General features: G+C 40.2%; 1 protein-coding gene across 1 annotated transcript in view; it reads right to left on the bottom strand.

The window, feature by feature from the left end:
- The window catches only part of LOC145394482 (venom carboxylesterase-6-like), a 145,121-nt gene that overhangs the window by 20,035 nt on the left and 111,963 nt on the right, over window positions 1-13,123 (bottom strand). Inside the window, exons 9-11 of the mRNA XM_080268335.1 lie at window positions 10,814-10,992; window positions 6,111-6,270; window positions 1,005-1,137 (exon numbers count right to left, since the gene is read on the bottom strand). Coding sequence (XP_080124461.1) covers window positions 1,005-1,137; window positions 6,111-6,270; window positions 10,814-10,992 — 472 coding nt within the window. The remainder of the gene's footprint in view (window positions 1-1,004; window positions 1,138-6,110; window positions 6,271-10,813; window positions 10,993-13,123) is intronic.

Genomic DNA, 13,123 nt, shown 5'->3' with positions numbered 1-13,123 from the left:
TCCTCTCTTCTTCCCTCAGCCTTCGCTACTGCTGCTGCCTTCTCCCCCTCCTCCCCATCCCCTTCTCTGCCTCTAATACACCCTCACAGTTAGTCTGTCATCGTGGTTTGATTGATTGCAATGTGGATTAATAATAAAACTATTTGATAGTTACATCCTGCCTAACCATTGTCTCATAAACGATTTAGGCAGTCATGAGTAAGAATTAAAACAAATATGATGGAAATAATAACAGCAGGCAGTGCAGAACGGTTGAGCGAGCACTGGCAGTGGGTGGGAGACAATGAATCGCCAAGTCGCCAGTTGTCACAACTCTCTATAGAAGGCGTTGCTTAGGAGGAGTTTGATACAACCTTCATTAGCCCCTTCATCACCAGGAGTCTCTCTTACGCTAAATAATAATAATAATAAAAAAAAAAAGACGCCACCCTTATTCACCACAGCTACTATACTCAACAGACCACCAGGCCTGCGGCTGCATTGCCTAAACTCATTAGACCACCAGGTATCCGGTTCAAAATAGACCATCTAGCGTCCGGTTCGGAGTGGCTTAGCCCGCTAAACCATTAGGCATCCCAGTGAACCACAAAGCATCCAGTTATAAAGAATCTATCATTCATCACTGAATCCATTGTTAAACCATCAAGAGCATAAGGTACGGGGCTGGGCTACTTAGTCCCAGCTTTTAAGAGAACAGTAACCAAATGGTTGGCCGTACGTTTGCCACCAATTCATATTATTCCTAGGTTATTATCTACGTCCGATTGAAGCGCCTTGTCCCATTAGACCATCAGTCATCCTGTGAGGGTGACATGACTCAATCGACTACCAGGTGCTCGGTTAGATGGCCTTAACACACTAGGCCATCAGGCGTCGTGATCAATAAATAGAGCCAATGATAATAAAATTAATAGAGCAACAACAACATCAACAACAACAACAACAACAACAACAATAATAATAATAATAATAATAATAATAATAATAATAATAGTAAAGTCTACCCTGTTTCAGCGAAGTTCATCCACATTTGGGTGATGATATCCCTGAGGCGCAGGTCTTCCTCCCTCTCCAGCGGCCTCCACAGCGTGTTCTCGCCCGTGAACAGGTAGAACAGGTCGTCCACGTGACACACCCCTGAATGTAGATGTCGTACTCAGTCACTGGGCCTTATCATTAAAAGTTCACCTAATATTTCACCTCTTCTGGTTCTTAGTTTGCTCTGATAGCTAATGTTCCCAAGTTGATTTAGCTTTGGTATGTTTAGTTACTCATAGGCGATTCCCTGTACAGTACAATAATAAGTAGAGTAGGAAAGTGACGGACGCGATAAAGTAAGAAATAGATTCAGGGGAATAATAGAGGAACTTTTAACCCTCTTCCTTAGCGATTTGTTTGCATATGACACTGGGCAATTCTCTCAGCTTGCCATTAATTCCATTGTAATATCGTCGGAGATGCATGAATAACATAGGAGAAAATATTAAGGCGCCTTATGCAGAAATACTTTGGTAAGGAAGAGATGTTAGAAAGTATTCCAGGTTGGCAATCATATGGACCTTGTCTTCAACAATTGTGGTTTTGTGATACTTTTTCCCTTTACAGGCTTACCCACTTAATAATTACTTCAGCCCAATGACGTCATTTGATAGGCTATCTCTTCTATCTCCAGACGATTTATTTCGGCACAAAAGAGAGGCTTTTCAGACTGAATGGGTAAGTTACAGCCTTAACTGACACCCATTTGTAACTTGAAGAAGATCCTCCAGTAATAGTTTAAACACGTCACTGTACTGAAGGGGATAACATTCTCGTACTCCTTTATTTGTTGTTCGGCATTTTGTTATCGGCCACTGCCATAGAGGGCAAGATTATGACGAAAAGTTTCTTAATCGTTTTACCAACAGAATGCAAAAAATATATTTAGTATATTCTGCTACATTATTTAGGTCTTATTGACAGCTGCATAAACCAAGGCCAACGATACAATGCACGTGTCCCAGATGTGACAAACGGAACAGTCTCGAATGTATAGTCGTTGTGAAGACAATAAATTGAACAAAATGAACTACGGAAAGCAAGAATTTAATAGAACATGGATGTCAGAAAGCTTTATTAAAGATTGCTCAGCACCCTCTGAACGAAGGATGTTTCCCAAGTTGAAGAAAATAATATAGCGGGAACAACAAAGGAAAAAGTTTTTATTTCGGTGCTTTTATTTTATTTTTTTAGTTTATTCTTGTCGTCTTCAGACGAATATATCTGGCATAAGTAACATTTCGAACTGAAAGAGTTAGATATAGCCTTCTATGATTTCTTCTATTTTGAGATTTCATTCGTACACTGGATAAAGATGTCCGCAGATAACAAGATAAAACCAAAAAAGGTCAGCGTTCTGAAGATGAGATCGGGTAGCCCCTTAATAACGAAACTTTCCAATACTTGAATAAAATTTATTGGGGACGGCATGATGAAACCAGTCAACCTAGTGAAACTATTAACACTTGTAGTGAAATGGTAGGTAGAAAATGAAATGTAAGTGGTCCATGATCAAGTAGAGGGTAAATAGCAGGAGACTTTGTAAACTTCTTCCATACCATATTTCACCCTAATGTTCTATGTATGCCGCTTATATGTTTCACTATCAACATGGTTTTTATCAGTTTGCATACACGAATATATAGAACCCTATGATCAGTTGATGCATTATTAAATGCTGGAGCATCTCGAGGGGCCGCCTGGTTAGTCAGCCACGCCTAAGGATTTTTTTTTTTTTTTCACACAAGATGCTTCACTCTGGTGAATTTCCATATGGCGCATCACTTGTCTTCATCAGGAATGTGGTTCACTGGAGCGCAGACCCATACAGTGCTTCACTTAAGCCATGCGCTATCGGATTCGTTGTCTATGTAGTATTTGTTTGTTTATATTTTGGTCTACCACCGGACATGGTTAGTCAGCCTACGAACGCTTACTATCAGAGAAGGTGATGATGGAGGCTATAATTATTTCACTGTTCAGTTGGCGATGTCTATAGAAGTTAACAAACTTCTCTGGAAACAAAGTTTGAATTAATAACAAGAAACAGTACCCAGCAAGTGCAACACCCCTGCTCTACAGTTAGTCTGAAGGATGAATATACGATTTTATTACTGTGTATGGGTTTGACATTCATTAGAATGTTTTCAAAATTGCAGTACGCCTCCAACAGTTTTGACTCAGATCGGATTAAAATTGTTTGAACTGACCTTGCACTTCGATAATAACATTTGACTCACTGTTCCCAAAATCTATTCAATGAATCTTCTATTGACCCTCAATATTTCCATCAAGTTTGGTCTATGTCAAGTAAAACCTGTTTGAATTCACTACCCCCTAAACCTTTCCACTAAATTTGGCTCAAATCAGAATAAAACTGTTTAAACTGGCAGTGCCACTGAAGCCTCAATCGGCACTTTATTAAAAAAAATTTAATAAAAAAAAATCAGTTTGTCCACTCATTGGCTGACCCTTAACGCTAGAACACAAACCCTTCTTTCTAGTAACACTATCACAAACCCCGGGTGTTTTTCACCCGAAATTGGAAAATTGGAAAAAAATACTAAATACAGAGCTTTGATAAAATAAATGTACAAGAAGGAACTTTAGGCTTTGCACTTTAAGTTAACATTACACAAGATTGAGAATCACATCACTTTGTTATGGAAACTGAGTAATAAAAATAGTGACTAAAACTAGGGAAATTTTGGCTTGTTTCACAAAAAAATCACCCCCCCAAAAAAAATTCAGCATATGCCTTTGGAAAACCTCCCATGTCCTCCCAGGTCCATTGGGACACCACTGAAGGGGTTGCCATGCCCCTGCTGCTGTGGTAGAAACCTGATGTTCACTTTGATTTCCAGCCTTTACACCTACAAACCAAGGCCTATAGCAGAGACCCACATGCAGACAGTGATGGTGTATCCTTCTGCTACCATAACTGGCTGCCAAATGAAGCTACTGGAGGACTAGTAACCCTGTGAGCACGGGAACCATACACAATGATAATGGCGTCATGTGGGTCGGGTGGAATTTACCTGAATCAGATAAAGAAAAAAAAATATTTTAGCTATTTTATCCACACACACACACACACACACACACACACACACACACACAGGTTGAATTGAACCTTAGCCTTTGTTGTTCCCAAAATCGAATCTCTTTATCCATGGCTTCCTCGCTGCCATTCCACCAAGTCTGGTCTACATCTAATCAAAACTCCCTATGTTGCCCTTGCCATGTGATTCTGTCACACACAGACCGTACTTTGGAGTTGCCCAGTGACCTTGATTTTTGACCGATTTTAATTGTTCTTAATATCAAATCCCACTCAGTCCTTATTCCAAGTTTAATATAAATCAAATGAATAATATTTTAAAGTTGACCTCACCATGTATCCATGACCTTTGACCTACTTTATACAAACAAAGTGCTGTTATCTCTTGCCTGATCCTCAGCATTTAAACCATGTTTGCTTATAATCGGATAAAAATGTTGAATTATTCTGGTTGCAGCCACACAAAAATAGACAGAGATAGACAGGCAGACACAGACACACAGACAGAGAGAGGGACAGAGACAGAAAAACAGAGGCAGAAAGACAGATAGACAGACACAAAGACAGACAAACAGACTGACGGACAGACAGAAAGACAGACAGACAGACAGACAGAAAGACAGTCAGAGCCAGACAGACAGACATAAAGACAAACAGACAAATGGACAGACAATGACAGACAGACAGACAGACAGGCAAACAGACAGACAAACAGACAGACAGAGACAGACAGACTGACAGACAGACAAAGTGAGACAGATAGACATAAAGGCAGACAGAAGACAGGAACAGACAGACCGAGACAGAAAGACAGACAGACAGACAGAAACAGACAAAGAAAGACAGACGGAGACAGACAGACAAACGGAGACGGACAGGAAGAGACAAACTGGGGCAGACAGACAGACAGACAGACCGTGACAGGCAGACAGATCGAGACACACAGACAGACATATAGACACACAGACAGACACCACACAGCCACACAGACAGAGACAGACACACAAACAGAAACACACACACACACACACACACATGCCGAACAAAACATAACACCCACCTCACCACATGCACGCGTGTGTAATGACGGCACCTGGCTGTACAAGATAACTCTGCCATGGTCTGGACAAGTGGTACTTTGTTCCGTAAACGCTAAGTGACACTGCCTTGCTGAGCGTGAGCACAGCAGTCTAACTCTTTCATGGTTGGGACAACCCTCTTAATATATATATATTGCAGCTAACGCCAGATTATTTTCCTGAACTGAAAGTGAGTCACACGAGCCTGTGAGAGTTAAGATGAAACAGACAACAAATAAATGCATAAATAATAAATAAAACAATAAAAAAATCGTTGAGGCAGGAGTGAGGTGAAATCTCCGAAAATACATCCCCAAGAGACGCATACTAAAATCTTAATCGAGGAAGGGAAGGCAACCACCCAGTATATAATGGTCATATTTTGGATATCTGACTAGTTAACTTGATAAGTGTGCACTAAGCATCACAGAGTGTACCCAGGTAAGAAAAAAACCATGTTCCGTCTTTGCCTGGTACTTTTGTAAGTTGTCGGACTGGAGGCTTGCGTTCTCTCTCGTCATATGTACACGGCCCTATTGACAGTATTCAACGCGCCATAGGAAGTCTCGCGGCATCTCACCCTTATCGATATGGTCCTATAGAGCATCTTAATCTCCATTTGCATGTTAATTATATCCTTCTAATATCTACACGGTTTCCATCACCAAAAAAGAAGATACTGAGGAGTACTCTGCAAACTAACCTGGCCAAGGAAGAGATGTTGCTAAATCACCAAACCCACTTGAAAGACGACCCTGATGGCCGCATAGTTAAACTTTCAATCGCCAAGTGAAATGCAAGCTCCCAGTTTCTGATATTTTATGAAGTATATAACCTAAAAAAAAGTTCCTTAAAAGCTCATCAGAGATTTCAGGGCTTGCTTTCCACTTTACAATTTAAGGTTCAGAATAGAGTTCGATCCGATGTCTTACAGTGTTTGCCGACTTGTGTGGGGTAGTAGTCGCTGAAGGAGCGTTGGCCGCGGTGGGTGAGGGTGTAGAGGTAGACTCTGCCTCCCGTTGCGTTCACGTTGCGGGCGTGTAGGCGGGACACCAGGTCGTGGCCGATGTTGAAGTGGCGGTCACCGAACAGCTGACGGGACAGTATGAGAGTAGCGAGACATAAAAGGGTAACATCAGTACACACACACACACACACACATACGCATGTACGCGCTCGCGTCACTCAACGAAAACAATACGATATATACTGTACACGCACTAGAATAATAATATTATCGGCACCCCTTGCTTCGATATCCTTTGCAACTATCACTGTCACAGAAGCCGTGAATAGCCTCCGTGGTATGTGCTGGTACACTTGATCCTCCCTCCTTCAATTTCACCGTCCCCCCCTCTCATCTCTCTCTCTCTCTCTCTCTCTCTCTCTCTCTCTCTCTCTCTCTCTCTCTCTCTCTCTCTCTCTCTCTCTCTCTCTCTCCTAATATATTATAACTCCCGTAGCTCCATGTCGTGTATAACGAATAATTCAAAACAATGGACATAAGAGCCGAAGTAAGGTCTGAAAACAGCAAAGCATCATCCACTAAATAATACAGAAAACAAACTGCTATTTGTCTGCTTGGCACCCATTGTATCCGAGGTTACCACCTCAGGACTTTCTTACACGCTGTGATACAATGACAATCACCATTAGCATTTTAAGAATGGGCTGATGGCGAACTTTATAGGCCTAACAGTTTAGTATACACGACAGCTCATGAACAATGCATGTAAAGTGTATACAGTATGTATCGTAGTATTGCAACAGTATTATTATTAGTGGCACGTGAATATAATAATGCAATGATTATGAAACTGAGAATGGTATATCACCAGTTTGAGGAAGATGATGATAACATCGTGGAGGGGGGGATCAGTAGGCATATTTTAGGATATTCTACCTCAGAGAGTTCTCGATTTGCATATAATGTTAGGAAATAACGTACGGAATGTGTTGCCTACGAAACTGCTTCAGCTTGGACTATTTGAGCATCAAATGAGCAGTGCTTAAATTCAAAGTGGCTTCGGGTTCTTTCGTAACACATCTTAGTGATTTACTCTGCACTGTAGGCCACACATCAAATTACCATTTCTTTGAAAATTATGTTGATACTCAAACACTCTGTTTAACATGAAGGGCAATAATATTTAATGAACCAAAACAAACTGCTTACTAAGCGATGGTGCGAAGCCTTTGGTGCCACTATGAACACGGACCCAAGGCTCTGCTGATCGGGATACCAACCAGGCACGTTAACTCAGTTTATTTTCAGATCTGTCGTCCTGTGTGTCACATTTTATCACGCTAAAAGAGTGCCGATATATATATATATATATATATATATATATATATATATATATATATATATATATATATATATATATATATATATATATATATATATATATATTGTGGGTGTACAACACAACACAAAATATCCAAAACACACACAACACAGACACTTGGACTATACATACACTTCGTAATGAAGTGGATCATTATTTATTTTCATTACGAATATGGTTAAACTAGAGGGGCACTCAGCGGAGTGCACCTCTCCAACAAGGGCAAAGTAATTTCCAAACCAGTCTTCATAATGGGTTAGGGTTTCTTATCATTGATTAGGATGTCACAAAAAGTGTTTTTCGGATCCACAATCTGTAATATGATCCGGATCGGTCCCAGAAGTTAATCGATTGTTTTCTTGGACATGGCCTATCTACTCACCAAATTTGGTACAAATCTCTCTTTTAGTTTTTTAGTAATCCTGCTAACAGATAAACAAACAAAAAAGTTAATCGACTTTTCCCTGGTACATAGACTGCGTATCCACCAAATTTGGTCCAAATCTCACTTGTAGTTTTTGAGTAATATTAGTAACTGACAAACAAATAAATAAACAAATAGGGGTGAAAACATACTCTCCTTGTCGGAAAGAATAATACATTTCTAAAATTTCATGTCTTTTACAGTACAAAGAGTGGTGGTCACAAATGCGGAACCACATACAATACATGCTGGTATTCAGTTTTGACTTGCTCTCAATATACCTCTCAGGGGAAGACATTTTAAAATATTACTTTATTCCATCCTATCCTATGAAACTTTAAAGACAGTCTTTCAGTGCTGCATGATAGTAATTATCCTTAATACTTACTGGTTTCGGCTAGAGGCTTTGACGGGTGGGCTAGCCTTCATGATTTGTTGTTCTTGTCTTCGGCTCAGAATAATAATGTTAGTGATAACCTATACAATAACGTAAAGCCTCGAAAGCATCTAGGTCTGTTGATGTTTGCATACCTTTGTAATCTTTTGATACACCTTGGGACGTTGCCGATTCTCTCTCCGAAATTTACCGAGTCACATTTATGCCTCACGTATTTGTATATCCTATAGTAGAGGTTTACTACCACAGTTATTCATAGCTTTATATCTCCATAGGCAGTAGCGCATTTAATTGCCACCAGTTATTACGAGCGAGTGAGCGACGTTTACCCTCAGTTAAGTTTGGAAATGAGTGACCCGGGGTGATATAGAAATCTGACCCCATGGAAATCTGACCCCATGGAAATCTGACCCCCAGATCACTTTTCTATTATAGAAAACTGACTCACCCTATAGAAAATAGACCCCTTATGTGAAATTTAAGTTAGGTTAGGTTAGGTTAGGTTAGCTTGTTAGGTTAGGCTGTGGGTCACTTTTCCATAAGGGGGGTCAGAATTCTATAATAGAAAAGTGACCCCTTGGTCAGTTTTCCATGGGGGTCAATATTCTATGTGACACCGGCCCAACCCAACCGTTACGCTGAGCAGAAGCTCATAACTTTAATCCTATGTGAAGTAGAGTTGAAATTCTTTCTGCACGTGATACAATCAGTCAATAAATTGTATCAGCAAAAAATCCACCCATAAAGGCGTAGGAACACTTTAGAGTCTTGAGTTTTCCATGGGAGTGTCCGGCTCTAATCTGCGAACACCTCAATTACGAAATCAAAATTACAGAGATTTTCCGTTGTAACACTGTGTTTTTTGGTGTCAGCTCTAGCAATTAAATATTGAGATTCCGCCTGTACTCACACATAAACGTTTTTGCTGTTTTGATGGTGAAATCACGAAGGGAAAATATCCCATTTCTGGTTAGTCATCTAATCAGTAACCAAGTCTTTATACTGTGAGTTTCGACGACATGGCAGTTTGGCAGAGGAATTTGTGGAATTTAGCACTGCACGTGTGATGAATGCTATGGCGCCATGATTTACACCAGCACTCGTGTACCGTTGGAACTTATGTTGCCAAAACAGACCCTGAGCTATATTATCACTTTCACTTTCACGTGTGTGTGTGTGTGTGTGTGTGTGTGTGTGTGTGTGTGTGAGAGAGAGAGAGAGAGAGAGAGAGAGAGAGAGAGAGAGAATGCCTTTCGTTCCAAGATAGTTTTAATTGTTCAGCCACCATCATTAAGAAACAATTATCAAAGGGAAATTGTGATAACATGGCACTCGCTCACTCGTCACGCACTCACGAGGTGCACGTTACTGGTTACGGTGAGTGGCAGTGGCGCAGTCATCTGGCTAAGAAATCGCCTCAGCACCTACATACGCTCTTAGTTTTAATCTGTTGATTTATTTTGTTTATTTTTATTTACTTATCTCTAAGTCTAGTTTTCCATGTAAAATATTAGATCTGGTGAGAGATGTGCATGAGGAAATTCTGCATTAGACTAGACAACATAATTGCAATAAATACAAAAGTTAATGCATAAAACATGACAGAATAATAGTTATGTATATATCGCATGAGAACTATTCCACCTACTCTCGTAACGATGTTAACGATGTTATCCAATTTGCAGGTACTGTACTTAACATTTGCCATTTCTGTCACTTATGGACATGTTTCCTGCATTAACTCTTGTTTGGTACATTGCAACTGCAGAAGAAAATATGGCCAACAATACGTATAAATAAGAATTAGTGATTTTACGACAGCTGGCATAATACCAGCAGGGTCTTCTGTCATGGTAAAAACATATCTTTATCTCGCTTATTGTGTAGTTTGCTGCAACTTTTGGGGGATGCCTATCTTAATTCTCAAAGCAATTTATTTACCGTAGGTAGAATACACACACATATATATATATATATATATATATATATATATATATATATATATATATATATATATATATATATATATATATAAGCATTTTTAAATGGTTCTTTGTCCTATGCCTGATGTATCTCAAGGCTGGGGCCATTGTTAATGTTTGAAAATGCAGTTCTATTCTAATGTTGTTGCAATGGCCAGTAGCTTAAATTGAAATTAATTATATGTAACACCAAAATTACTGAGAAAAGACGATGAACGTGAGTCTACAACTAGGAAAGGCCAAATGACAACAGGTCGGAGGGAGACAGTTCCACTCTCCCACCGCCAGCCAAAACAGAGATAGAGATAGAAGTCTTCTCTTGGAATCAGAGGTCTGTGCAGAGTGAATTTACTATAGCATTTATGTCGTGCTACATCTCACCTCTCATGACAGAGAGATGGCAATTATATGTCAAATTAAAGTGGACAGATCATAGTCTAACCGCAAATGGCGTGAGTACTGAGTGTTGTGTTCAGATACCGACCTGACACATTTGGTCTGCGTGGGCCTGGTCACTGGTCACCGCCCCAACGTAGTGCTGGAATATCTTGGCTGCCAAACGCTGTGGTTGGTCATCCCCGCGACTCAGGTCCAAGGAAGCGGGACCGATCACTGGGAAGTTGTTCACCAGGCCCGACATCATGTGTTCGTCTGAATATAGTGCTGCCAAGAGGGAGGAGAGATGGAACAGAATGGTAACCATGGGCCACATTAATACAAGATCTTAACCTTTTACGATGAACAAGTTTCCATACCAGTTAATTGTTATCGAAAATTCTGAGTAGTCATATTTTTAAACTTCAGTTTTCTCTCTCATTGTGCTAGATGGTGTTAAGTAACTAGGTGAGTGCAGACGAAGGTTTAAGCAAAAATTTCCTATATAAACAACTTAGACTTAAGAAAGTTTATATGGTCTGAATCGTAGTTCATGAGGCCTGTTTTAGGTTCATGAGGCCTATTCCTGTCAGTTTGTCCTTTACATTTAAAGGGTTCCAAAAGAGAAATGAGAACTATTGTCAATTACCTCCTGAGCATCCCATTTGACTGCAACATACGCCATGTTTTCTATTATTATTATTATTATTATTATTACTATTAAAATTTATCACATGCCTGTGTGAGATTTTCTTGTTTTTGTCAACATTATTGTTATTAATATTACTGTTACGTTTCCGTCCCACACTGCCTCAGGCTCCAAAAGCACTAGTCCAGTATAGGAAGGACTTTGCCCAGTAAGTTGTTCTTCCTATGGTCAGCCTTTCGTTGTACAGCACACAAAATCATCTCAGACATTGTAAATAAACACTGACTTCGTTCGTTCGTTCGTTTACAGCTTTCCTGCACCTATAGTGCAGGCCGGGTCATACATTGGCCCGGTCAGTGGGGTGTGGGCTAACCTAAAAAAGTAGTAAGGGGGAAGACAGGGCCTGGGAACTGCCCAGCCCACATGCCTTGTCTTCTGGCTGGCTTTGTGGTGTGTGTGCTCTGGCTTCATAAGTTTGCTGTCTTTATTTTCCAAAGCTTTACACTTAATGCTTGCCAACTTTGCTTCACTGTTTTCACAAGTACCGGAGCTATACAATCTTCACTAACTGCACTGACACTGAACTATACTCAAACTGAACTGAAACGAAACTGACTGCCCAAGGCTCTTCTACCTCCTTAAATAGCCTTCCCTACTTCTCCAGAATTCTAGCACACTCCTGAAAGGGCAACAGTTGCCAACTCGGAGACATCCAAAATACTCCGGAGTTTTTTTTTTACACTGCATAACACTATAAATTATTTAGCATACAAACTGACATAAAATTACATAAGTTAACAATCACATAAAAAAAAAAAATACAGAGAAAAAGAGAGAGAAAAAGTTATGTATAACTTTACAAAATAACTCCCCTCACAACAGCAGGCTAATTGGCAACCTAACACGTAACAGGAAAATACGAGAGGTACTGAGAAGATCCAGTATTTCCTAACTGCCAAATCCAGCTTCTTAACATTACATACTTTAATACAGCAATATTTCGAAGGCAAGGGGCCTAGACCTTTCAAACTTGGTCAGCTTAGTCGGAAAACTATTCTCATCCTTTGGCTAAATATGGTAGCAATCTTTCAACTGGATCACTGGATATTATCAAGGACACAGGAAAGTGTGTCGGCCAAACTATCTCAAGAACCGCTTAAGCTTGGAAGCTGAAATTTTCCTGCAATATTGCCTTAAGGTGGGCGTGGGGCAGGAGGGAGTATGGTTACACTCGGTTGATTTTTCTCTAAGATCGCATGGGGTAAGACTTGGGGCTTTTCCGGATATTTCAAATGTTACCTAATTTTCCATGAAGAATTAAATCCAAGCCACCAAACTTGGTGGACATACAGAATGTGATGACCTAGGTGATATGCACAAGATCAGTGACCTTGACCAAAATTTCCCTTTATATCTCAGCTTCTAGTGGGCAATGGCTGTGGGAAGTTTTTCCTATCAAAACTGTCTTTGCACAATTTTATGATAATGATGATGATAATGATCATGATGATGATTAGTATTATTATCTTCAATCTTGCAAAGCACAAAGGATTCAGCCTGTGTGTGTGTGTGTGTGTGTGTGTGTGTGTGTGTGTGTGTGTGTTCCCCCCCACGGGAACCATCTTTTCATGGTGAGGGGCTTGCATACCCCCTAATTCAGGTGGGCCATATCAGAGGTGGGAGATCCCCCCTGGACTCAGCAGGAAAACAGGGTTACCCATGCTGGAGGAGCCATCAACAAGGGGTCAGACTAAGTACTCTCAGGTCCAC

The sequence above is a fragment of the Coenobita brevimanus genome, chromosome 27, assembly GCF_032717465.1.
Source record: "Coenobita brevimanus isolate Jiangsu-jjx chromosome 27, ASM3271746v2, whole genome shotgun sequence".
Lineage (NCBI taxonomy): Eukaryota > Metazoa > Arthropoda > Malacostraca > Decapoda > Coenobitidae > Coenobita > Coenobita brevimanus.
Note: the sequence above shows the minus strand (reverse complement) of the source record. Positions and strands in the feature narration are given on the sequence as shown.